This window comes from Scomber scombrus, chromosome 1, assembly GCF_963691925.1.
Source record: "Scomber scombrus chromosome 1, fScoSco1.1, whole genome shotgun sequence".
NCBI classification, from domain to species: domain Eukaryota; kingdom Metazoa; phylum Chordata; class Actinopteri; order Scombriformes; family Scombridae; genus Scomber; species Scomber scombrus.
This window is the reverse complement of record NC_084970.1, coordinates 1,138,052-1,163,650: the sequence shown is the minus strand read 5'-3', so window position 1 is coordinate 1,163,650 and position 25,599 is coordinate 1,138,052. Positions and strand designations below refer to the sequence as shown.

Here is a 25,599-nt window from a genome sequence, read left to right as displayed (position 1 = left end):
GAAAAATAAAGCCAACCCTTTTCACATCCTGTCTGTGACTTTTAAAGCTTTTACTAGCTCTAATAATATAAGTTTAGGTCTTATAACTTGTTTGTTATAAATTCTTCATGTTTTTACATTAGTTTAAAGCCTTTATTCTCTAGTAGTCATGCTGGTTTACATTAGGTTTCATGTCCTTTTCCTTTGTAAATATGATAAATGTTTAATAAATTAATAATTCATGTTCTGTTTTTTTTAAATAGCAGGTTGTTGAGTTAGCTAAGACAGTATTAGCCTAAACCTGATGTAGCAGTGTTTACTGAAATTGGAAATTCCTCCTCTTATGTGGTTATTTGTTTGTTTGTTTTTTACAGTGGTTAGCCTAGCCTAGCCTAGCCTAGCTTCTGATTCTTGCTAATACAGATTTACATTCATGCTTTAAACGTCAAAAAAGCCTTTGCAAAGGTTGACCCCTTTAAACAAATCTTATTTTTCGAAACTGAATACAAAAAATCCATTGGAGTTATAGTAGTCCTCTAGCTAGCTAGCCCATGGCCATGCTAACATCTGGGCTAAAGTACAAACAATGTAATTCATGTGCGTTTCTCTGTTAAACACATTTGTGCTATAGAACTGTTCTCAAGCCACACCATGACAGAATGATGCAAGGATTTACCACGTTTAATTACTAGCATTACTTCTTCACTACTTTAGCTCTAGCCAAAATGTGACACTTCTGATTGCTGTGGGTGCACAAGTTGTTTCATTCTGAGTTAAGTTATCCAAATCATTATTTTTATCACACTGTATACATGACACTGTGCCAACAACTCCCACATTAAGATCAGTTTACTCATGTATTATGTCTTTTGTTGCTCTGTAGGAAGAGTTCCAAAGTCTGGGTCTCTGGTTGGATACTCCAAATCTGAACAGAAAGTTTGCGATACATACTGGGGGTATGGTGTTTCAAAAACCTGGGCCTTGACCAGTCAGGGAGAATTTGGTGAAAAATGCAATCAAGCTGCATCATGGGAAATGTATGCTCCAGCATTTTTGCAGGCAGAAAAAGCATAAAAGTCAGGATACCTCCACCTCCACTGCATTGATTTTGACCGTTCCTTTTCAAATTGGTCTCTTATAAGTTCCCCTAAACTTACAAAAGTAGTAAATTAATGTAATACCCATAAAGTCTATGGTAATACCCCATTAAGATTATTTTATCAAAGCTGTAAATGACTTTGTCGGTTGTGTATTATTTTTCCATGCTCCATGGATAATCTGAATTATGTGATATAAACAGACACACCTTTGCTGCTATGCTTTCTAATTAAGCAACAAATGGAGGAGTACTGTTGCAGATATTGAAAAGAAGACAGGGAACAACCTGAACCACTGAGAGCAAGAGCAGAAATAGTACAGTGATGTTTTTGGAACTTGACATATTTTCAGCAGTTGAACAGGTAAAGAGAGGTTTATACCTTACAATTTCAAACATTTCTATTCTGACTGGCCTATTAGTCCAAGTCAGTGGAAGAATGGCTCCCTATAATCACAACTCAAGTTGTCACAGGTCGTAACGTTTGCCAATAGAACAAGTCTTCAAGTACTTAATGCCCCTTTAAACATCCTATATTTCATGTTAATTTAACAACACCAACTTATAAGCATTCAGAGTTATTGGATAAAACGGACTTACAATCTTTAGAGAGTTCCATGATAAAAAAGGGAAGAAAATAAAGTGGCTTTACTTTGATTTCTAACATGGTCCTTTGCATTAAGTTTAAGTGCTGAAAAAACAGTGTAACATAATGCCCAGTCTTACCCTGGTATCCACATGAGAACTGATACTAGCATCAGTAAGGGTGCATCTTTCATACAAACACATACTGGAAGTCCAAAAGAGAAGTGACGAGGAGGTGACGATGGCAGCCAGTAGACAGTGTTGATGAGAAATCATGTTGTAGATTCTACTTTCAAACATCACAGCTACAAATAATGATTTCCCTTTCATGCTTTCTTCACTTAATGTTCTTCTATGAGCAACTGGTTCTGTGGGATACAAGAGGACACGATAAAGAAACACAGTTAGTGGTATTAGTCAATCCAAAATAAATGAATAGATAACTGTAACTGGACTATTAGTGGAGAGCACAGTATTAACAGTAATAACTGCATTTAGTATTAGAGCAATAGTAAACCGTGACAAAATGAGACATCATTTTCTGGTTTAAATATGGTTAGAAAATAACACAAATAATACATTTACTTCTCATGATGTTCAACCTACAGTAAGTGATTGTGTAGCTACTTGGGTGCAGCAGAAACAGGCTATCAGAAAAATACTGATACCGTTACAGGGAACTTGTTAGCAAAGTAATATAATATACATTTGTAATACACCATGGACATAAAAAGTTCTTACTCTCAAAAAAAAAGTGACATTATGGTATGTTATTTTCTATGAACAATGGTTAGACTGTGAGGGAAAATTAACTAAAACTAGATAATTGTGTTTAAATCAGCAGACTGCAAGTTCCACATGCTGTCAGAGAGTGATTTCCCTTATTTATGTTTGTAGGAGGCGACATTAGCTAAAGAAGACATGTTCTAGCAATGGCTGAGGGACCAGACATTGAAGCGTTGTATCCACACACACAAAAAAAAAACCTTGATCATGAGTGAGAGTATTTTGTATATATAAAGACAGGCCAGTTGGGTTGTTCAAGAAGATGCTGTAGAATAGTCTCAGCTGAAAGATCCAACACCTCAAATTTAATACAACATCTTCAAGATCACCAGCTATACATGGTCAGGTGAAGGTAATACACTAAGTAATAACTAAGTTAAACATATTTCACTTTAGTGGCAAGTTAATGAAACAATGAGTTGGTAGGGAATTAGATATAAAAGTGTCACAATCAACAAAGTAGTAGTGAGTTAAGAGTTGTTCTTTCAGACCAACATTAACCAACAGTAACAAAGCAGGAAAAGGAGCATTGCACTGTTTAGAAATGAACGCTCACCTAAACAGTATGTAATCCACTCAAAGAGCTTCAGAGCAACAGTTTACATCCTGTTGCTTCCTCCCATCTGTGCTGAGTAAACACCGGCCTGGTTTAAAAGACTTAACTTAACATTAGGATGTTGTAGACTTACAGCGCTACACTGGTGTAGCTACTTGATATAGCTATGAACTGACTCATCACATGAAGGAGCCCACAAACAACAAAGGCCTTCAACATCTCCAAAAGTCTGGAACATTTCTAAAGCTGTGGTGACTGATGTTGCTGCCTCTGATCAGTCCTGTGTTTTCTTTGAGAGTCCCAGCTCACAAATGTTCAAACAGAGGTAATCATAGAACGGTATATCACTGAAAAGACCAGCGAAATATTTATTCAGGCAAGTCCCAAAACAGAGCTCTACTAATTACCATTCAGTTATTATGTTATGCTTCACAACATTTGAGAAAGCTGCAGGATAATCAATCATTTCTGCTCAGGAAATTAGAGAGACACTCAAAAACGGAGATTTGATACACTGACTTTAACCGTGAGCTGTTCTCTTCAAACGTGTCAGGAGAGCACTAATGGATTGATCCGTGAGAAATACGTAAGCTTTTGTGAATCCCACCTTACTGTCGGTGGTATTTTGGATGATGTCGTTGTCGGGGTCTCCTCCCTCGGAGCCGCTCTTCTGGTCGTCATCTTTCCCGTCCTTCTCCAGATCCTCTTCTCCAGACGAAATCCTGGACAGCTTGGGGGATTTCTGCCACAGACACATAATGTCAGCAGCAGCAGCAGCACATCACACTTTGGAGCCAAGGACAATAACACTGTAAGACCATGTTAGATGACTTTACAGCACCATCTAAGCTTGACAGGCCTGCTGTGACTAGTCATGATTGCTAAGCTATGATTGAACAATAACTGGTTGGGGGGGGGTAAGATTATCAGAAGATGTCATTCAGAGGAAAAAGTTCGTAGTAAAATGAGACGCCTTTTCCTCTGAACTGCAGCACAGCTGGATCAGCCGTCAGTCAGCTCTGTTATGGCGTTTAAGGGTTTGTATTTACACATACAGTATATGCACTGTCCGAATAATAGTAAGGATGTACAGTTACCACTGACACTTATATATTAATACTGTGTAGAGATCTGTTGAACCAATGAGTAAATGGACTTGGCTTCACTGATTGTTACTGAGCCATTTCTTTTATTTATTACTGTTGTGCATCTGCATTTATTGATATTCTGATACCAATTATTACAAAATAATACAATTAAACTATTGTATTTAATGTACATAAACATTGCACAAAAAGTAAGGAAATGTGTGTTTGGTAGAGTATTTCTTTGTTGTAACAGTGCTTCTTGGGAATAAATCTTATACCATTGGAAAGCCTGTTTATTTCACTTTTAAATGGTGCCACATTTGTAAGGAACATGTATTTGTGGGATGATCAGCAGAGCTGAGTATGTGGGTTGCGCCCATGACAATTTGGCAAATCTTCTATGCCAATGCCAAACAGCTTATTATACCCCCAGGTGCTGCCAATCAGGTACCAGTCAGGCACCTGTGAGCAGGTCAGTTGGTGTCTGCTCCAAGAATCTCTCCAAATAATGCTGCAACTTGGTTTTGTGGAACACCAGCTTGAAGTTGCCCTATCGCATGGGCCCTATCCAGATCAGTCAAACATGGCATGCTGATTCTTGGAGCAGACACCAACTCACCTGCTCACAGGTGCCTGATTGGTACCTGATTGGCAGCGCCTGGGGGTACCAGAAGCTCAAAACAAGAGTCAATAGCAACATCAAAATAAGCTGTTTGGCATTGGCAGAGAAGATAGTTAAAAGACTGACTGCAGCATTCTGTGTAACTTGAAGGTGTGATCAATATGACAATCACTTCTGGAGTAAATGAAAGCATGAATAACTTTATCCAAGTCAGAGAAAGATACAAATTATCCGATTTTTTAAACAATAGATACGTCTTACATTTCTAGCACAAGGCTTAATGGAGCAGACCAGGTTATAAAATGTAAATTTTGATGTGTTTAATGATTTGAATAAGATTATTAGACATCTGACATTTGAGGTCCATTAGACCTAGTTATTTAAGGATGTCAGATTGCTGGTGGATCCTAATTTTATGGACACAAAGCAGTGTGTCATCACAACTTCAGTGATGAAAATGTTATGATTGTCTATTATTTGGACCAAGAGTACCTGTAAACCTTAACATGTTTATTTTATTTACATTGCAAAAATACCTAATTAATTAATTAACTATTTCCTCAACTATCAACCCATTTGAAATCAGTAGTCGTAATGGAAATATCAGTGGTACCACTAATGCCCTAAAACTCCAAAAAGCTCCAATTTAAAATTCAGTAATTCCACTATTAGTCAGTGATGCAGCGTGTGTGTGTGTGTGTGTGTGTGTGTGTGCGTGCGTGTGCGTGTGACCGTGTGTGTGCATGCGTGTGTGTGTGTAGGAGTAGGGTTGAAAGGGGATTGAGAGAAGGTTGATAACCATCCTATAAAGACAGAGATCACTTTTAATATTTTCTCTGCTGAGGAGATTCCATTTCCCTCAAGTGCCTCTTGTACACTCACACACACATACGTGTGCGCACACACACACACACACACTAGTGTTTCAATGATGTGACGACACACACACACACCTCAGCAAACGCCACATTCCTTCAGATGCACCACATGTACTGTGCGTAATGGAGCCTAGTTGCTAGGCAACAGCGGTTGCTAAGTGAGGAGCTGGATGTGTGACTTTTTCAACCTGCTTCCATTTACAGCAGCAATGGCTTATGCACTAATACAGTAACAGTATTGCAGGGCTCAGCTCTGCAGCACTTCATCCCTTCAAACCTGGGAGCTTTTTTATCCAAAACAAAGACAAATAAAAGATAGAAATATAAAAGAACAGTGTAGTGAATAGAGTCAGATCATCAGGATGAATGATATATAGAGAAATGCCACACGGTGAAGCTATTCATATAAAGAAAGCCAATATTGTGTCCATGAGTCTGTCCCAATGAAGTAGCTGCTCATAGGCTTAAACTATATATCCCTTTTAAAATGAACACCAGGTACATGTTAGAGGAAATAGCTGCAATTATTTTACACATTTCTTACAAACATGTTGACATGTCACAGGTGTAAATAATAAATGATGGCTGAATTCCATTTAGCTGCTTCAGATTTTCATTTTCTAAAGATTTTTCTTAATTGTTTGCTTTTATTGGAGAGGGGAGAGAGATGGGTATGATGTACAACAAAGGTCCCTGGCTCAAACCATGGACGTTGCTGTTATGTGACATGTGCAGTAAGCATTCAGTTACTGGGATGCTCCAGCTGCTTCAGCTTCAGGCTGTGCATGCTGGCTTACTGTCACACTGTCATGGATTACTGGGACATAAGAATAGAAAAGAACCATAGTTAATATTATTAGCGACAACTGTGCTTTTCCAAGTCAAAATATCTGCTGTGAAAATCCCTACTGTCAACGACCAAAACCAACAATGTGTGTTCCATTAACATGTACAGTTCCACTAATAATTAAAAGTCCAGCCTTTGAACACAACCTTCACAACCCTGTCATGTGGCTCCCTTCATAGCAGCGCTGTAAAGTGTAAGATAAGAATTTTAAAAATGTTTTTATTATTTTTTTAATAGGCCACGAGTTACATAGATTACACATCATACCATCAGCCATCAGACTGTATAACACCACAGCTCCCAGTACCTCCCACTACCACTAAAAAAAAACTGATGCTGTTTTAATATGTAAGTCCCAGGAACATTGCACACATGTATATGATCTCAGGAACTGTATATTGCACATTTATACATTGCATATTTGTTTACGCAGAGATTGTTTACTGTATATAGTATTTAAATTGATTTTATTTTGACCTATTTTATGACTTTCACCCTTACACTTTTACTACTACTACTTTTTTCCCCCTCACTGTACTGCTGTGTCAATCGGAATTTCTCCTATGGGGGGGATCAATAAAGATACATCTTATCTTGGGGTGGCTGTGGCTCAGGAGGTAGAGCAGTCATCCACCAATTAGATGATTGGTGGTTCGATTCCCGGCTCCTCTAGTCCACATGTTGATGTTTCCTTGGGCAAGATACTTAACCCCTAATAGCTCCTGTTGCTGTGCCAACTGTTCATGATTGTATGTATTTACATGTAATGTAAAAGCGCTTTGAGTGGTCATAAAGCGATATATAAGTACAGTCCATTTAACATCTTACCTTATGTTATTGTCTGTCTATGGTGATTTTCTTTGTCATATGTGTCAGAGACTTTTGGTCCAATCCATAGGTTAAATTAGGCAGCAAATTCACCACAGAGAGTCAGTCAGGAAGATTTTTTTTAAAACTGCGTAGCCGGCTGACGAAGATGAAACAGGACATTGTAAAGACTGAGATCAACAGCTGGAATATTTGACAGATGGGGGAGACACCCCAGTAGTGTTAACGTCAGGTGAGGGAGAGCCCAAAGGGTCCAATGTTCTAAAGTGGTCTATTACATTTCTTAGTGCATTTGTAATGGTAAGTATCTTTACTATGAAAGATGCTAAAAATGCATGAAAGGTTAGCTGCAGGGGGGCCACATGTGTTTGCGTTACAGTGCTGCTTCATAGGTTGGCTGGCACTTTTTATTATTATTTATTATTTATTAGAACAACTTTTTTATATTTTTAGTCATACGTTTTTAGTTTTTTTCCATTGGATAGTTAGATATGTATGGAGTATGTATGGATGTAGCTGCTGTAAACCATCTATCTATCTATCTATCTATCTATCTATCTATCTATCTATCTATCTATCTATCTATCTATCTAACTATCTAACTATCTAACTATCTATCTATCTATCTATCTATCTATCTATTTATCTATCTATCTATCTATCTATCTATCTATTTATCTATATATCTATCTATCTAACAGCTATCTATCTATCTATCTATCTATCTATCTATCTATCTATCTATTTATCTATCTATCTATCTATCTATCTATCTATCTATCTATCTATCTATCTATCTATCTATCTATCTATCTATCTATCTATCTATCTATCTATTTATCTATATATCTATCTATCTAACAGCTATCTATCTATCTATCTATCTATCTATCTATCTATCTATCTATCTATCTATCTATCTATCATAAGTACAGTAGTATTTTGGTTGGTAGGCCCAGCTGGGGGAGGGTAGGGACGTTTTCTTAGAATATAGTAAGTAAACCAAAGTAACATGCTTAAACAATGAAAGACACAATCAACGACAGACTTAGAGGAGTTACTGAAGCTAGGTTAGGCTGGGTGTGACATCATGACTTTGTCTATAATTTAATTTTATAAAAAGACAGTCATTTCCTCTCAGCTAGTCACTGTAACTGTAGAGACACAGTGGCTTACAAGTGTCCTGCTGTAGCCTTCAATTATTCACACCAGTCCTATGATGAAACAACAGACGCCTTTATTGTAAGATCCAGCAGGATGATAAGAAACCTGCTGTCCCTCCACTGCTACACCATGCAGGAACTAATTAACCCAAACTGTCTACCTACAGGTGTTTGCACCAGGCACTCACTCTCTTAAAGGGACAGTACTTGGTTGCCAGGGCCTATGAAATTATTCTTAACTAATTAAATATGAATAATAATAAACTTTAAATATATTCAAACATCAAGCCCTTTCATATAACTTCCAACAAAGCTTGTTAGACCTGTACACAAGGATAAGGACAAGGTGTCACACTTTACACTTTTAGATGTGGTTTAAGATTCGTAGCACCTTTCAGCCTTCAATCATGTCTAAATGGCTTTATGTGGTTGTTTATTTGTGTATGCAACGAATGCAACGCCTTCATTGTTTGCTTCTGCTGCTAATCATGTCTCAAATACAAGATCTGTATAGTTTATTCTAAAAGCATTTGTTAGGGACTATTTTCAGCAGGGGTTTAATCCACATTTGATCTATTAATAATCTGAAGAATATTTTCTTAACTAAACAATGAATAAAATGTATAACGTGTAAAGAAATTAGAGACAAATGCCCATCACAATTTCCTAAAGCTCAAGTTAACATACTTAAAAAAGCTTGTTTTGTGTGACCCACAGACCCTGTTTACGCCTGTTATTAACATGCTTCTCAGGTGATCCAATCATAAGTGGACAGCTATAAATATATAGTATATAGTATAAGTATAAACAACCTTCAAAGACTCATTTTGATCCTTGCCGGGGTGGTCTGGGACACATCTGGAGGAGCACAGATGTATGTGGTTGGAGTTGGAATAGCTTGTACATTTTTATTAGTTCTTGCACCAGAAACAAACTTGGTGCTTGTCTGATGTGATTACTGTGTGCAGGGCCTTTTGATGTTCTAGCAGAAGTGATCAGTGGTCAGCTGGAGACGCATAATAGGCCCTGTTTACACCTGCCCCCATATGTGTCTCTGGTGATCTGATCTCAAGTGGACAGCAGAGACTCACTGTGTACTTTCACATACCCACCTTATATGCACCCATATCATGCATTGTATTCTTCTTCAGTCATTTATGCTCTCTATTTGTATTGTTTTTTGGAGTTCTGAATGGTGAACTACATCTAAGGTGATTTTCAGAGAGTAACGTTTTTGAATTGGACTTGTGCTGTTTATACCTGTCCCTATTAAGTCTCTCAAGCAGTCTAAAGTTGACCAATTGTGTCCAGGTTTTATCACTGCATATGTCACTTCTGATAGAAGGTCAAAGGGCCCAGTGCACAGTTATTATGTCAGTCGGACTTGTTGTTAGTGTGGGCTAAAGAGCAAAGAGCTAATGAAAATTGAACTAATAGATTTGATATGCACAAACTATTCCAGATGTTCAGATTACCACATACATCTGTCCTCCTCTCCATTCTTTCAACTGTTTACCAAAACACCCACCATGTCCTGCACTGATGACAGCTGACTGATGATGATAAGTGTTTACACTACAGACGCTGTGTGGTCAAAGTGTGAGTGTGAGTTTACACTTTATTTAGAGCTGTCCACTTCAGATCAGATCACCCAATGCCAGGTGTAAACAGGGTGATAGAGACAGGTGTGAACTGCAATGTGCCTCTGCTGTCCACTTGTGATCAGATCACCAGAGAAGCATGTTAATAGAAAAACTAATTTTATGATGTCTAAGAAGCTGAAACCTGTAAATTTGAAAAAATACAAATAAAAAAGCTAAATGGATGACCCAGTTATAAAAATTGTGGCTGATTCATTTTCTGTCAATTCTTGTTCCATCATCTCCTGTTCTACCTGTACTGTCCTCTCTCCTGTGTTAGTGTGTTCAGCTGCTGAAGTGAAGTACCTTGGAGGTAGCCGTCTTTTTCCGTTTGGATCCAGTCTTGTCTCCCTTCAGCTTTTCCTTATCTTCTTCCTCTTCCACGGAGTCTCCCTCCTCACCCTCACTGCTGCCGTCAGCAGCGTTTCCCCCCTCTTCTGTTTCTGATGAACTCTGTTGCTGGATGGCCTGTGTACAGAACAAACCTCATAATTACTGAAAAATAAAGGACTGATTTACAGATGTGAGAGTTCAGAATAATTGATCTAACTTTCAAATTGTGTCTGCTTTGAACAGCACTTTCACTTGTGTCTTCTAGTTTTGACGAGGGAACAATGTGGCTTTGTTGAGCATCCTAGCCCGCCTCCCCCTCCGTGTTTTCTCCCTCTGTTTTCTCTGAACTACAAACATAACAGACTACAGACTGACCTGATAGCCTGTGAACTTGACTCCAGGGTTGTTCTCAATCTCCCACAGGCCCTCGTTGAAGCCTTTCCTTTTGTTCGACTTGCCAAACTTGTCTTTATACTCCTTGTAGGGTAGAAGATCCTTTGGGCCTAAGAACGCGCTACAGAAGAGGGGAAGATGTATTTACTACGAGTATTACTGCAACAGGTTGGACAAACTTTAATGATACTATATTTGACATCAACATGTTTTTAATTTAAAAGCTAATTTTCCCATCTTTGACTTACTGTGTCTAAGTTAAAGAGCTGATAACTCGGAATTTTTAAGCACTAATGTGGGTTTCAGTAGTTTTAGAGTCACATGATGATCCACATTGTGTCTTTTTTGAAGGACAAAATGAGAAGTAAATACAAAATAAGTGAACACATAACCTAATCTTCAGATATAAGATATTAAAGATGCCCTGTGGAGTTTTCTTGTAAACAAAACAAAAGTTATGTTTGAGGTCTAACTAAAGTGCTAAATGCATTTCTTTCCTTTGTAAAGTATTATAAATTCATGATTAATAGCTTGCATTCTTCTTCTCTGTCTTTGTGAGTGCAATGCTGCTTTTTATTGGTGCATTACAGTCATCTGCAGGAATGGTGTGAAAAAGAAGTGGCAGGACTGTCAGTGCATGTGTTTCCTCGTGCACATGCATGAGATTAGGCCTGTCACAATACTTACATTATGGACTTATTGTACAATAACATCATTACTAACATCATCATGTCTATATATGGACTTATCATATGATACATGGACATGAGCTTGATCATTTTTTTTTACCTCAGTATCACCACACTTCACATTAGCAGCTAAGAGGAGTTACATTATTATGCTATTATTTTATCATTATATCAGTGGTATAAAATGATCTTCAAATGACAATAATAATGTTCATCGCAATTATTTGTTGGACGATATATCATCCAATAAAATAAGTTACCGTAACAGGCCTACATGAAATCAATAAAAGAGGGGTCAACTTGTAAAAAAAAGTGTTTAATAGTGCTATTAGAGGTCAGGGTACCTTTAAATATAGTAGATGATTTAAGCTGCTGGACAACTTCAACCCAACACTGATTATTTTACTTTAATTACTTACAAAAGTGAAAAAAACTGATTGTCTATTAAAATATAGTTTTACATATTTAAATTCCTATCCTTAAATACTGAGCATTAAAAAGTGCTCTAATGTTACCATAACAACTGAGAAAACTGTCTGTGAGCTTTTCCTAAGTTAGTCAAGCTATTATTTTCAAGGAATGAATGAACTTTAAAGCTCAAGGCTACAACTTGTCTAATGCATTGTATTCAAACCACCACTTCTATTCGGAAAAACTTCTTTTTTGGCTGAACTACTATTCATGTACGGCAGCTGTTTTCCTGGAAGCTGGACGTCCTGGAAGAAAAGGCGCCTACGTTTCATGAGTCCCGAAGAAGAAGATGGGGTACTTGTTGGCAGGTGGCTTCACGGCTCCTTCAGGAAGCTCGTCAATCTGAAAGACAGAGAGGAAGACAGAGACACTGATACTGAATATTTATTACATCCCTCCTAATGCTGATAGCTTTCTGTCTTAATCACCGGTGTTAACTATCGCATCACCTTAACTGACATTGGCTTGTATGGGGCTACTGAAGGCTCGTGTCCTGTCATACATGCACTATAAAGCATGGTGAAATTGAACTGAACTGAGTCAGTCATAACCTACTGTATGATGGTGGAGAGAGAGAGAGAGAGAGAGAGAGAGAGAGAGAGAGAGAGAGAGAGAGAGAGAGAGAGAGAGAGAGAGAGAGAGAGAGAGAGATGCTCCAGGTAACGTGTTGTAAGAGGTTACAAATGCCTGACAGTGACAGCTCACTGCACTGAGGACATCCACAGCAACTCATGACATGATGATAAACCCATGTGCGCCATTCAATATGAGGCCATACATACATACTGTGACTATTAGACAGTCACTACAAATGAGAGCATCATTGTGTTTGAAACAGAGACGCTGCGGGTTACGTGAGGTCAACCACTGGCTCATTTAACCCACGTGTGACAGCTAAATACAAACAATACATCAATAAAAACACATGTTGAGCTCATTCATGAGAAATATTAACGTGGGAAAATGAGCGTTACAACTCAAGTAAGAGCTGAATGAAACGAGCGAGCTGAGCGAATAGAGCTCCGTAAATGTTACGTGTTTTCATCATTTTTTAATACGTACATTTTTGCCTCAGTGTGGAGGATAATGACGGCTAGAAACAGACGTGTGAGTAACAGTAATAAGCAGAGCCAATGTTGGCCGTGTGGACCCCCAGCCGAGCTCAGGGGAGCCGCGGCTTGTTCTTCCAGCAAAAGCAGCGGCTGTATTGTGTAAATGAACCCCGCCTCCCTGCGCTCCCAGCCCGGCCGCATCACACTCACCCTCGCCGGCCAGTGCGGGTATCCCTTCATTTTAGCGAAAACCAAATCTCCTGCCTTGTACTCCCGCGGCCGTGGTCGAGCCATATCGCTGGATATAAACTGAGCTTCGGGATGAATTTAGAAAAATCCTTTCGCAGTGCCCTCAACACAGGGCTAAATTATCGACCATCAATGTTTTTATATCAAGACTGCAGTTTACACGGAAATAAATAATTAAAAAACGCGGAAAAACGGGGCCTGGAAGAGGGCTATCCTCTTACGCACGAATTCAGGTGTAAACGCGATCAAGAATGGCCTAAGTTGGAGTAGAGTACCTGTGAAGTCTGTTAAGGAATAAGGGGAAAAAAATCGAACTTCCGGGCTTCGGAATAAAAGCATTAGTGACGCACATGTTTTACAATACAGGCGTTTTATTATGTTAAAAGTCTGTCTTCAGCTCATCTCATACATCCTGCAAAAAGTAATAATACAATGTATGATGTTACCAAACCCAACAGAATAACGTATGGTAAGTTTTCACATAATGATAAGAGTCATTTATGGTCATTATCAGACAAACTGCACACACTGACACACATAAGTACATTGACTTTATTATTTAATGAATAAGGACCTGCAGGTTCTCTGGATCATTGACAGCTAGGCTGAAATATGTGCCACCAGAAACTGAATTTGAATCATTTATATTTGAATTTGAATTGCTTAACTTGAATAATTGCATTAAAAAACTGAATTTGAATCACATAATTTGAATTTGTATTGTTCAATTTGAATCATTGCATTGAAAAACTGAATCTGAATTGTATAATTTGAAATTGAATTTATTAGTTTGGAACTGAACATTCATATCTCACAATTAAAATTCAATTTTCTGTGACAAACATCCGGGGTAGTTGAGGCAGGCTGAGCAATCGAGTGCAGATACAATCCAGAACACCCTTAGACCCCTGACATACACCCCATCCATCAGGCCTCTTTAACAAGGAATAAGATGATCGTATATAAGCATTGATAACAAAGATAGAGGTGACAGTAGATCAAATTAAGTAAGTAAAGTAGTAGACAAGAATTGTACTATAACAATGAAACTAACGAGGTGGAAAAAAGATACAAAGTAATAGTAAATAAGATAAGAAAAAGTAAATATATAATACATTACAAAAAGAGAAAGAAATCGTTGTTATAGCAACAAGGCTGTTGTTTTCCAGGTTTAAGAACATGGCATTGCGTATCTGGGATTGAGATGACTGAAGTATTTCCACAACAGGAAAATTCTTATTCGAGTAATTAGATTGGTAAAGACAATAACATTTATTTGAATATTTGTTGTGATGTCATCTTCTGTTGATCTACCAAAGATGGCTATGTGCAGAGATGGTACATTTGGGTATGTGTTATTTCAGAAATTACATTAAACCTAAATAATTTAGGGCATGAACAGAACATATGAGAGATCACACAGATAAAATGATCATCTATTGCATTTATCCTCTAATGTATCTGAGTTAATTTTGGAGAGTTTAACTATAGTGAGCTCTATGAGGCACTTTAAACTGGATGAGGCTAAGCTGAGCACCAGCAGAGGATGAGTTAATAGCTTTGTCCCAGAAATGATAAGAGAGGGTAGTTTGCAGTTGGTTCTGCCAGCTTGCTCTTATTTTCTCTATACTTGATTCATTTGTTGGTAGTACAATGTCATAGAGGTAAGTCACATGACCCTTAAAGTATCAGCCATGAGTGTATGATCTGTGCCAGTAGCAGGTGAGATTTGAGGTAATGAGGAAGAATGGGTCCTGTAGTTAGAAGTGTTTTAAAAAAAGTCTGAATTATTTAGTTCAAAATTGGCACACAATTGGTCAAAACTGGCAAATGACCCAATGAAAATGTATTCCATTGCAGAAAGACTTTAGTGATTCTTGGAGTCATCCCTGGATGAGGAGATGATAGAATCAATACATCTGGAAAAGGGTTCAGGTGAGAAGATGGGAATATATTGAAAAACATTCATTTTAACAGTTTGCACTCTTTCCATCAAAGAAAGAAGTAAGTGATTCAACCTTTGTTATTCAGATTAGATTTTTGCTGTTAAGGTCATAACATTTTGTACACATAATAAGTGGATCGTGTGATGATGATCCCCAAAATATTTGAATCCTGATTTGGAGAGCTAGAATAGAATTGATGTTGATATTTCTAAGGCTGGTTTGTTCATATAATAAAATCAGATCAGGATTTGTTATTAGTTGATTCTCAATATAAAATTGCCAAAGCAGCCTCAATATGTCATTAATTGCAAAATGTTCGGCAACATATGAACTTTATCCATTTTTTTTATTGTTGTGGTACATGTCAGCTACTACTGTGGTATGTTAGTAAAATATTTGCTACAGAGAACTGAACATATTGATTATGGACATGAGCTGAACAAACCGTAACCAAGCAGTAGGGTAAAAAAGCTTGTTGTGGTTGAATGTTGTTTATTAAAGAGTAGAGAGTTAAAGTTACCATGGTGTTACATAAGGCCAAACTAGTGGTAAGAAAATGTTGGTTGAACTGTTGGTAACTCAACAGTAAAGGCAGGTTCCTGGTCCAGAACAAAAGTGGGTACATTACTAACTTTCTTTATTGATACTATAAATCAATTCATTATTTAGTTAACCACTTTTAAGTCAAAAATGATGGCAAAGAAAGGTGTAAAATGTAAAATGACATTGTCAGATCTGCCACTCTGTACACATTTTGCATAACAGGCATGCATTTTGACATCAAAGTACGCTGATACAAGTTACTTAAGTTACTTTAAAGTACCAGAAAAAGGCCTTATGCTGGTGTAGTTGTGTCTTCTAGCTTTAAATGTTAGTCATTTCACACTGTTGGGACCTAGGCGTTGCTACAGGAAGCCTCACACATTGGCAAAGCATGTATTTCTATTTCACTTGTCATGCTCTGAGATATGCCCGCTTTCTTGTGACATTGTATTGACTGGAGAGTCCTAATGTGGATGCAAAATTCAGTCACACTTCAAAATTCAGCTGAAGCTAGTATGAAGCCCATTTGAATTAACCAAATCAAGTGGATTAGATATCTTGTCTTTTTCATGCAAAATTCCCTCTTCGTGTGACTATCCCTCCACTGCATCTCAGCAAGGATAAACTGTTCCTGGAAGCACAGAGCAGAGGGTATGTATACTAAAAACACACTACCTATGTATTTTTGCACAGAAAATCACTTGAATTGAAATCGCTCCAGGAACTCTGTCATTTTAGATGTTTGATTACATTATGACTAAAACGTTTCTAACAGTGGATAAAATATATAACAAAGTCATACATAACATCACATACCTCCATAATAACCATTTGGTTGAATCATCTCCTCTATAACATCCCTCCAGCATTTCATTTTCCAACTCTTTACTTCAGAGTGACATTCAATGTTAAAACTAATACAATAAGCACCTTTGATATTGATGGGCCGATCACAGTTTGATTACAGTATGTTGCCTTTTTTTAAACAAAATTAAATAGTTGTTTCTTTTGGAAGATCCAGACACATTTTAAACGAAAGAGTTATCAAAATTGAAAATGAATGTTTTTATTTAAGTTTTTCTGCAGCAGTTGATGGTCCTTCTCCCAGATCTGAATTATCATGTTGGACTTCCATGTCCTCTCTGGCATTTTTATTTTGAGGTTCTTCCTGTCTAGAGCCAGTGCTTGATGTGGAGGCCTCATGACTGTCCTCCATTCTCCCTCTCTTCAACATCCAGGAGCTTTGCAATATGTTGCCGATTGTAATCCGCCACTCAACAGTAGGGTGCAGAATGCTTTGGATAAGATGCTGTGCCTCAGATGAAACAGTCGGACTATTTGGGAATGTGATTCTATGCTGCTTTTGAGCCTCCACCATCTTCAAAAGGTTGGTGCTATTAAAGGGCATTGATCCATAGAGCATCCTGTACAGCACAACACCCATACTCCAAACGTCAGACACTTTGGGGTTGTATGGAGAATGAATCAAAACTTCAGGTGCTGTATAGGACAGGCTGCCACAATAGGTTTCACTCAGCTTCATGTGGCTGTCCATGTAAATGAGCCTCTTGCTGAACCCGAAGTCACCCACTTTGAGGTTGAGATACATGTCCAGAAGCAGGTTATCACATTTCAGGTCTCTGTGCACCAGGTCCCTGTTGTGAAGATACTGGATGGCCTCACACAGCTGTGTGAAAAGCCTGCAGCTCGAGTGTTCAGATAAAGACCCTTCACTTGTGACATACGTAGAAAGATTACCTTTCACACAGAGCTCCATCACCATATAGACCTACAAATGCAAAAGGGCATGTTCAAATATATGCAACAGGATACCTAATCAATGTAAAACTAGATTAAGAGTCTACAGCAGGCTTGTCTAAACTATTCGATAAAGGGCCATGTGCCTGCAGGTTTTGTTCCAACCAATCAAGAGCACACAATTCGACCAATCAACTGTCTGAAGACTGAGATCAGTTGATTGAATGAGTTAAGCCTGGTGTGCTCCTGCTTGGTTGGAATGAAAACTAAGCCAAATTCAGCCACATGAACCTTTATGGAATAGTTTGGATATTCTTGGTCAGCCATGCTAGCTGCTCTCCAAGCTGTACTTGGAAACAGTGGTGCTTTGAGCTAAATGCAAATGTCAGCATGTTAAAATGCTGATATCAATCATGCATAATATTTACCATGTTAATCTTAGTTTAACCTTTCAGCAGGCTGACATTTGCTAATTAGCTGAGGTTAATTGGAATGTCACTGGTGTTGTGGCTAATGGGAAGTCATAGTGTATTGGTCAAATTGAGATTTTGACCTGATGATAAAAGATTAAATAGGAACCAAAGTTATTACATTCATCCTAAAGAGAACATGAATGTATGTACTCATTTTCATGGCAATCCATCCAATAGTGAGACACCTCACTCAAAAACATCACGGTGGCACTAGAGGAAAAGTTAAAGTCATCAGATGCCCCCTCCCCAAACAGAGATTTAGGGTCCCACAGGCTGGACTGAAAAGACTCTCAGTCAGTCAAACTGTTAAATGAGTGTAGGTTTAAGTAGGCTTCAGTGCACCAGTGAGCCATGAAACTGATCACACTGCTGCTACTCATTCGTAATGTCTGACATGTAGTATGTTTGTGTAAGCAGAAGTACCTTAAAGTACCACTGACAGTCACTAGATACCCCAACTGACTCCCATTCAAAAGTCCTCAACTTCTCTCTAGAAATACTAAGTCAATCATTTCTTCCCATGAGTCATTATGGTCGGTGTTATCAAATCCAGGCCCTCTAATAAGTGAACTTGTGGTCATTTTGGAAATCATCACCCCCTTAATAGGATTTGAAGACTTATTGTAGCTTTGATGTTTGCAGTATGGGTGTTGATTGACAGCTATGATTGACAGTTGGTTCATCTGCTGCTATTGTATATACAGTGGGACTCGCGTTGAGTCAGATTATTGTTGCAATAATTCTTATTAAGTTTAATGTTCCTTGACTGTGAAACGAAAGTTGTTAGCACAGTTTAGCTAAAGTAGCTCATGTTAGCTTAGGTTCAGTGCTCTGTTTCCAGTTACCATATTCACCACCCATGTTATAGAATGCCAATATTAGCTAATTAGCAGTAAACAGTAATTACAGCACAGGCAGATGGGAATCCAATCCAACTTTATTCGTTAAGCACTTTAAAAAAACCACAGTGGACCAAAGTGCTGTACAGAAGAAAAGACATAATACAATTATTAGATGTTAATGAAGAGTGGAAATGTTAGTCCAAGTGTGCAGTAACCAGAATTTCTAAGGTAGTGTGAAAGTCAACACCCCGCACTCCTTATTTGAAAGGTTCTAGCTCCTAATGAAAAAGGATGGCGCCAACCATAAGCTCCAACCTGCTCTAATGCAAATCAACTGGTAACGTCACACCTTCCTACGTCTATCTTTATATACAAATGTCAGGAAAACAACCGGATAATAAAGTGAAATCGAAATCAAAGTAGGGATCTTTTTTGAACACCATGGATATTTGTAAAAAAATTTCAAGGCAATCCATCCAATATTTCAATAAGGCATTTAACTAAAATCCAGAAACATGCTCTCATTCTACCATACGTACCACAATAACCACTACTGCTTCCACAAGCATGCGATTGACTCGTTTCATGTTTATTCACTTAAAGTGAGTTGTACTTTGACTCTTTTTATAACCACCTCCTGTATTTCAAATGAAACTGGCCCTAGCATGTATTAATATTTGTCATGTATCTCTTGGCACATGTACCCAGCTCTGTGTAGATATGCAGTACTTACAAGTAACATTGGTTAATCATAAAGTACCAGTCAGTGGTACTTACTGTCCTGCTCTTTTTCATATCTAAAATCCGGTAAGTCTTGACAATGTTGGGATGGTTCAATGACTTGACGATCTCCATTTCTCGAGACAGGAAGATTTCCCAGCTATCAGAATGCAACTTTTTTGTGTCTACAATCTTGATGGCAACTCTCTGCTTCTGGTGGGTTGAGTATGCACACACAACTTTGCCATACATGCCTTCACCCAGAACGTTCCTATACGTGTACCCATTCTTCTCCAAGAATAACTTATCAATCATTGTGTATGTAGTGATGATACAGTCAGCTGAGTTACTCCTCAAAAATTCAGATCCAGGTTAGTTTGGTGGTGAGTCAATGATATGGAATCATTATTTTATGACATAATTTTTAGAATTGTCCATCAGAACTACATTTAAATGATTCATTTCTTCTGCAGAGCAACAACACAACTTTTATAAAGCTTTATTGACAATACATTTACAAACAAGTCAACCATAGTATTAAAAACCGGGCATATGTCTAAGTAAAAAATATTAAATATACGAGAAATTGTAAAAATGTTAATTGTAAACAATACAATAAAAAGGAAAAAAAGAGATCAACATACATCAGCCTTCAATTTACTTTATAGGTTAGTACATTCAGGCTCTATTCATCTGTTTGCAGTTTTTTAATTCATACTATTCATGGATTTACTTTACAATCCAAACTCATAAAAAACATTAAAAGTGGACTTTTCATAAATGTGGCTGTGTATATAGTATTTTGTCATTATGAAAATGGTGTTAATCAGCAGACTGATGTTCTTGTTTCTCTTTCTTAAGCAGTCAATACATTCCATCCACATGTGATCAACAGATACATCCCGCTTTTTTTAAACAATTCTTTCATTTGTTTCCAATATACACGGTCGCCCAAAAAGTTGGAATAATTTTGTTTTCAGATACATTCCTCTTTTTATTTTCTATTTATACACATCAGCCATCACCTTTGACCAGGTGCAATGAGATTGATCAATACAATTTTGAGAATATATACACTTTATCTATCAAGAATAAATCACATTGTCACAATCATTTCATGAGAAGAAGTAAAAAATATTTTATTCCAACTTTATGGGCGACCGTGTAGTAATACAGCAAGCAGAGGGAATATGCTGGTTTCAAATCTTAATCTAAAGAATTTGCTAGAACAATACATCATTCATTCATTGAAATTCTTTTTGTTACATTTGGGTAATATGGTCTAATTTCAGAATTCTATTTTTAATCTAGTACTTTGGCAGGATCCATGTCCTTAAAATCAAGTACTCTGTCTGGTTTGGATAGAAGTCATTGGCCAACACCTGTCTAATCAGACTGTTGGTACATTAAATACTAAATAAAGCAATTTGAATGATATACAGAATATACAGAAGCCACAAGTAAGAATAGTTTTGGGACAGCATTAAAGAAGTTGAACACAAACATCATTATGTGCTAACAAACTTCCATTTATTTCTTACCACATATTTCATTATAAAACAAGGCTTTATTTTTGCAAAAATGTATCAGTTGTTCCACAGTAGTTTACAGTGAGGAGAGAAATAAGACTGCAACATTTGCCAATATGAGGACTTGTTGGTTACAACTGGATAGTTTAATAGGCAGCATGTCAAGATAATTATATTTCAATATTCAATCAACACAAAACATCAGCATTCACACTCCATTGTTATGAGGAAGTATTAGAAATAAAAGCTCAGCATTTTTAATACAGGGAACAATACAGTGCTGAGTTCTCAAACCATCTCATACTGTACTATCAATCATTTGATTCAATTCATGAAAATACTGTAATAAGCTTTTTCAACACATGCAAAGTCATTCAATGTTAATAAAAATAATATTTACAGTTCCACAGGAAGTATTCTCTCACTTACATCAGGTCACAGACTTTCATCACATATGTGCTGCATCATTCTTCCTGTGTAGACACCTGAGATAAAATAAGCTGTGTAACAAATGCAGCTTTAGCATGACTACAGTGATGTTATCACAGGTCCATGACCTTAGTGAGTTTGTCCTTAACATGAGATTTGAGTATGAGTTTTTGAGTACGACAGCATGTTATAATTATAATAATATACAATAATATATTTTTTAATAAGCTGTTACAACAGAAACATATTCCCTTCAGTAGGAACAAGGTTGAGAATATTGTGATCAGAGAAGTGTGTGTGCTGTCTGTCAGGCAGTTACACAACATCAGTTTGTTGAAATTATTAACTCAACTAATTCTTTGCTAGAAAAAAAAACATCTGGAGATGTACCATTTCATTTTCAAGTAAGTACTCGCCCACAATAATACAATATAAGCACAATTAAACAAAACATTTAACATAAAAAAACAAAAATAATAAGATTATTAAATGATACCTTCACCACCTACTCTGTCAACCAGCCTGGTGAAATGAAAAATCTAATTAAAACATTGATTATAGAATTCATTTGAATAGAAAATATGTAAATCCTTGTTTACACTTGAGTTTGGCTTCTTTTCTGTTCCTGGCTGCTTCCTTCTTCCCTCCACACTCACACACTGCAGGACTGTAACTCAGCTGCAGCATCAACTACTGTGAAAGAAGTATTTCTACACGGTGGTACTACTTGGAGTTAGTGTACTTCTTCCTATTTATATATCTCTATCTTTTTTCAGTATACTCAGACAGTGGGAGAGGAAAACAAATAGGCGTGTGTCTGCACATGTACTTAAGGCTGCATCAGATAAAGTGAATCAGGGAAAGTCAGAAGGGTCAGTCAACAAAGCTCTCACATGTGGCACTGAGCAGATACTGCAAGAAATGGGCAAAACCTTAGAGAACAAAATTCAAGAAAGCTGCCAGTGTGTACAACACAATCATTAACATAGTCATAATTAAGTGTGACAGTGTGAGCCAAGTCTTCAGTGCACAGCAAGAGGAGGTGTTGACTGGATACTTGATTGAGGCAGCAGTGCCATGGACTCACTCTACAAGTGATAACAAGATAGGTCTACTGAGCATCTGACAGGTGCAGATTAGTGTGTCCTAAGTAGGAATTGGTTACTACTGTCTGTATCAGTTCCACTGCAAGAATCTGATTAGATAACTCCAGTTCATGTTGTATCATTTTAGACAGGCTGTGCATACTTGTTGGTTTATTACTTGTCATACATCTTCCTGAAGTTTTACGTGAATTATGTTGAGCTGCTCCTGCTGGAGGTTTCCGTTCATGTGTGTTTGTGTCAGTAGGTCTCATGACGATGTTCAGAAAGCTCCACATCACTAACACTGTTCCTCGTTTAGCCATCAATGATGATTTTTGAATTCTTCAATCTTAATGTCAGAATTTGATACAGGTTGTGTTACAACATAATCTGGCTGTAACACAACCTGTTGTCACACACACACATTTATTTTTCAATACACACATACACACCCCACTCTGACACTCATACCAACACATCCAGCTCATTTTGGATTCAACCACATTTTTGCTGTGTTCTGCTTCATAAAACAGGACGAGCAGGACTGGGGTATTCTCCCATAGGTAAAATACAGTTAAGTGATGTTATCTGGTGAAAAACCTACAACAGATGTTTTGTCTCCCAAATGCCAGAACACAGGAATGCATGGAAGAGTCATTTTTTTTTAGCATTTTCAAAAAAGGAAAATGTAGTTATTATGGGTTTCAATGGGGACATTTAGTCCCTAAGGATCCTAGAGGGAGGTTTTTGTGTTTTGTTTTTTAAAAATCTGCACAAAATATAATAATGTATCAAAAGCAATGTTAATGCTAATCACTGACATATCCCAGACTGTGATAATCCCCCCTCAAAATAATTCACTTAGCATTTATTATATGGAAACTATTCTATATGTAAACAAACTGGTATTTAAAGGGTGAAAATCCTGAAAATGAATGAATATTTGATATTTATTATCAGGACTGATATTGGTTAAAAAAAATAATTCATTGAAAGTGGAAAATAGTATTAACTTACAATATTTTTAAGGCAGTCCTTTTAAGTTTTATGTTTTGAGGACACAAGGAAAATGTAATTTGTCATATTTCTTAAAGGGAGTTTGGTGTAATATTTTCCCTGGAGAGCACAGGGAGCTTCAGTTGAATTGAAACTGATAGTATTATTGTCAGCAGAAGTCTGAACTCAGTGTGTGAACTGTTAACTGCTTTGCAAACCATGCTTTCAATGTGATAGTTGTGTAAACAAGTACAGAGAGCACTGTGAAACAAAGCAGCAGTTAAGTGAATGCATTCATTGCATTTCTGGTTTTAGAGCACTATTAACAGAGGTGCATCAAATCCATGGATATTTGTTTGTTTCTTTATATATGAATATGTCTATTTGACCTGAGATCGTGTATAATTATGGCTACTGTATGTTTGACATGGGACAGCATGTGTTTCATAAAGTCTTCCAGCAGATGTCAGCAGGAAACAACCATTGACTTCACATGTGAGGTAAGATGTTTGAGCAGTGAGTAACATGTATGCAGAAGCACTAAAGACAGTATCATGTATTCTCATAGGCTTCATTCAGACTGCAAACAAATCAGATGTGTGTCTCAAATCAGATCTTTGAGACAGATGTTCCGAGCTGTTATTTTAACCCTGTAACGCCAAGTGAATCATATTTGATCCATGAGTTTTAGAGAGCTCTACATCATCAGTGTGATCATTTCTTCCTAAGAAACCTGATGTATAAGACCAGATACATGCAATGCACAGTGTCATTTTATTGCATTTCATGCATTATGTATCATCATCATACATAATAAGTTTAGTAGGTGGTGATATGAGCTTTATGCAGGACCTATAAGGACTTTAAACACCATTGTATTCATATGTTTTTGTTTGTTTAAAAAAACATGCCAAGTAAATATAAACTGCAAAAACTTCCAGATTTATCAAATATGATTGAAAATAAAACTCATATATTATATTACTTGTCAGAAACTCCAATAAACACTCCAGTTTCAGAGAATTAGAATTTTCTGGCAATAATTTGATGTTGCAGACTTTACAGGGTTAAGTGATCCAGACAGCACTGACTTATCTGCATGAGTTGTAGTAACAATGTAAGTATCAGTAACGTTGTACATTGGTAACACTGCTTTTTGATGTGGAAGGATGAGAAATAGAGATCCATCATCCTCAAAGTGCCAGCAGATCATTTATTTCAGTGTCTGTCTTCTGTGTTGTCCTTCATACCGCTCTTCTAGTAGCATCATGGATTCTGCTCAACCTGCTCTGATACCCTTCCGTCAGTCTGGATTTGACATTGTCATTGTCATTGTGTCGCATTGTGAGTGATGCAAAAGACATTTTGAAATGTGATTTGAATGGCCAGAGCATTCAGACTGAAATGTGTATTAATCTGATAGGAGTCACATTTCAAAGCACCTCCAAGTGTGACTTTTTTTTTGCTGTTCAGACTTTCTAAAATCAATCTGGATACAATAATCATGGTTACTCAGGAAGAAAAACTAACCATAAGATATCTTTATAGCATTGAACAGCATGCTGTATGTGTGCTGTGGCAGCTCTGAGCCCAGCTGGAGATTTGTACTGTAGGTGGCAGCAAAGCCAAAGACATATGCAGTACTTGCTCAGCTTGCGCTCGTCTATCTCCTCCAGATGCAGTGTCATGTAGCACCGTTATAACATCAGGAAACCATTAGCTGAAAACGATTACCTGCCTTCTAACTGTAGCTGTATCTCTCTGCCTATCGCTCCCTGAATACACGTACTTATTCCTTTATTCATACCTCTCAGCTGCTAACACCTTGACAACAGGTGGCCAGATGAAAAGAAGGCGCTGTCAGGCTTTTTAGATAAAAGCATTAGATGGGGTCAGTGGCGTTTATCATGTCCTTGAAGTTCTTTTAAAGCAACTACAAGTGAGTTTTTAATCGGTTATGAAAGAGTGTGAATACCGACGCCTATTACTGAAATAGGTAGAGAAGAGCAGCAAGATTGGCTAT

The 25,599-nt window shown here is 37.4% G+C and overlaps 2 protein-coding genes across 2 annotated transcripts; both read right to left on the bottom strand.

Annotated features, from left to right (window-relative positions):
* Nucleotides 1-1,541: 1,541 nt before the first annotated feature.
* hdgfl3 (HDGF like 3) lies at nucleotides 1,542-13,442 on the bottom strand. The gene is made up of 6 exons (XM_062415794.1): nucleotides 13,217-13,442; nucleotides 12,220-12,296; nucleotides 10,777-10,915; nucleotides 10,375-10,536; nucleotides 3,610-3,744; nucleotides 1,542-2,028 (listed from the first exon to the last, which is right to left on the bottom strand). Exons 1-6 carry the CDS (start codon nucleotides 13,298-13,300, stop codon nucleotides 2,002-2,004), a joined length of 624 nt encoding a protein of 207 aa, XP_062271778.1. The 5' UTR covers nucleotides 13,301-13,442; the 3' UTR covers nucleotides 1,542-2,001.
* A 3,368-nt stretch (nucleotides 13,443-16,810) lies between these two features.
* On the bottom strand, nucleotides 16,811-19,852 carry tssk6 (testis-specific serine kinase 6). The gene is made up of 2 exons (XM_062417548.1): nucleotides 19,595-19,852; nucleotides 16,811-17,533 (listed from the first exon to the last, which is right to left on the bottom strand). Exons 1-2 carry the CDS (start codon nucleotides 19,850-19,852, stop codon nucleotides 16,811-16,813), a joined length of 981 nt encoding a protein of 326 aa, XP_062273532.1.
* Between the last annotated feature and the right edge of the window lie 5,747 nt (nucleotides 19,853-25,599).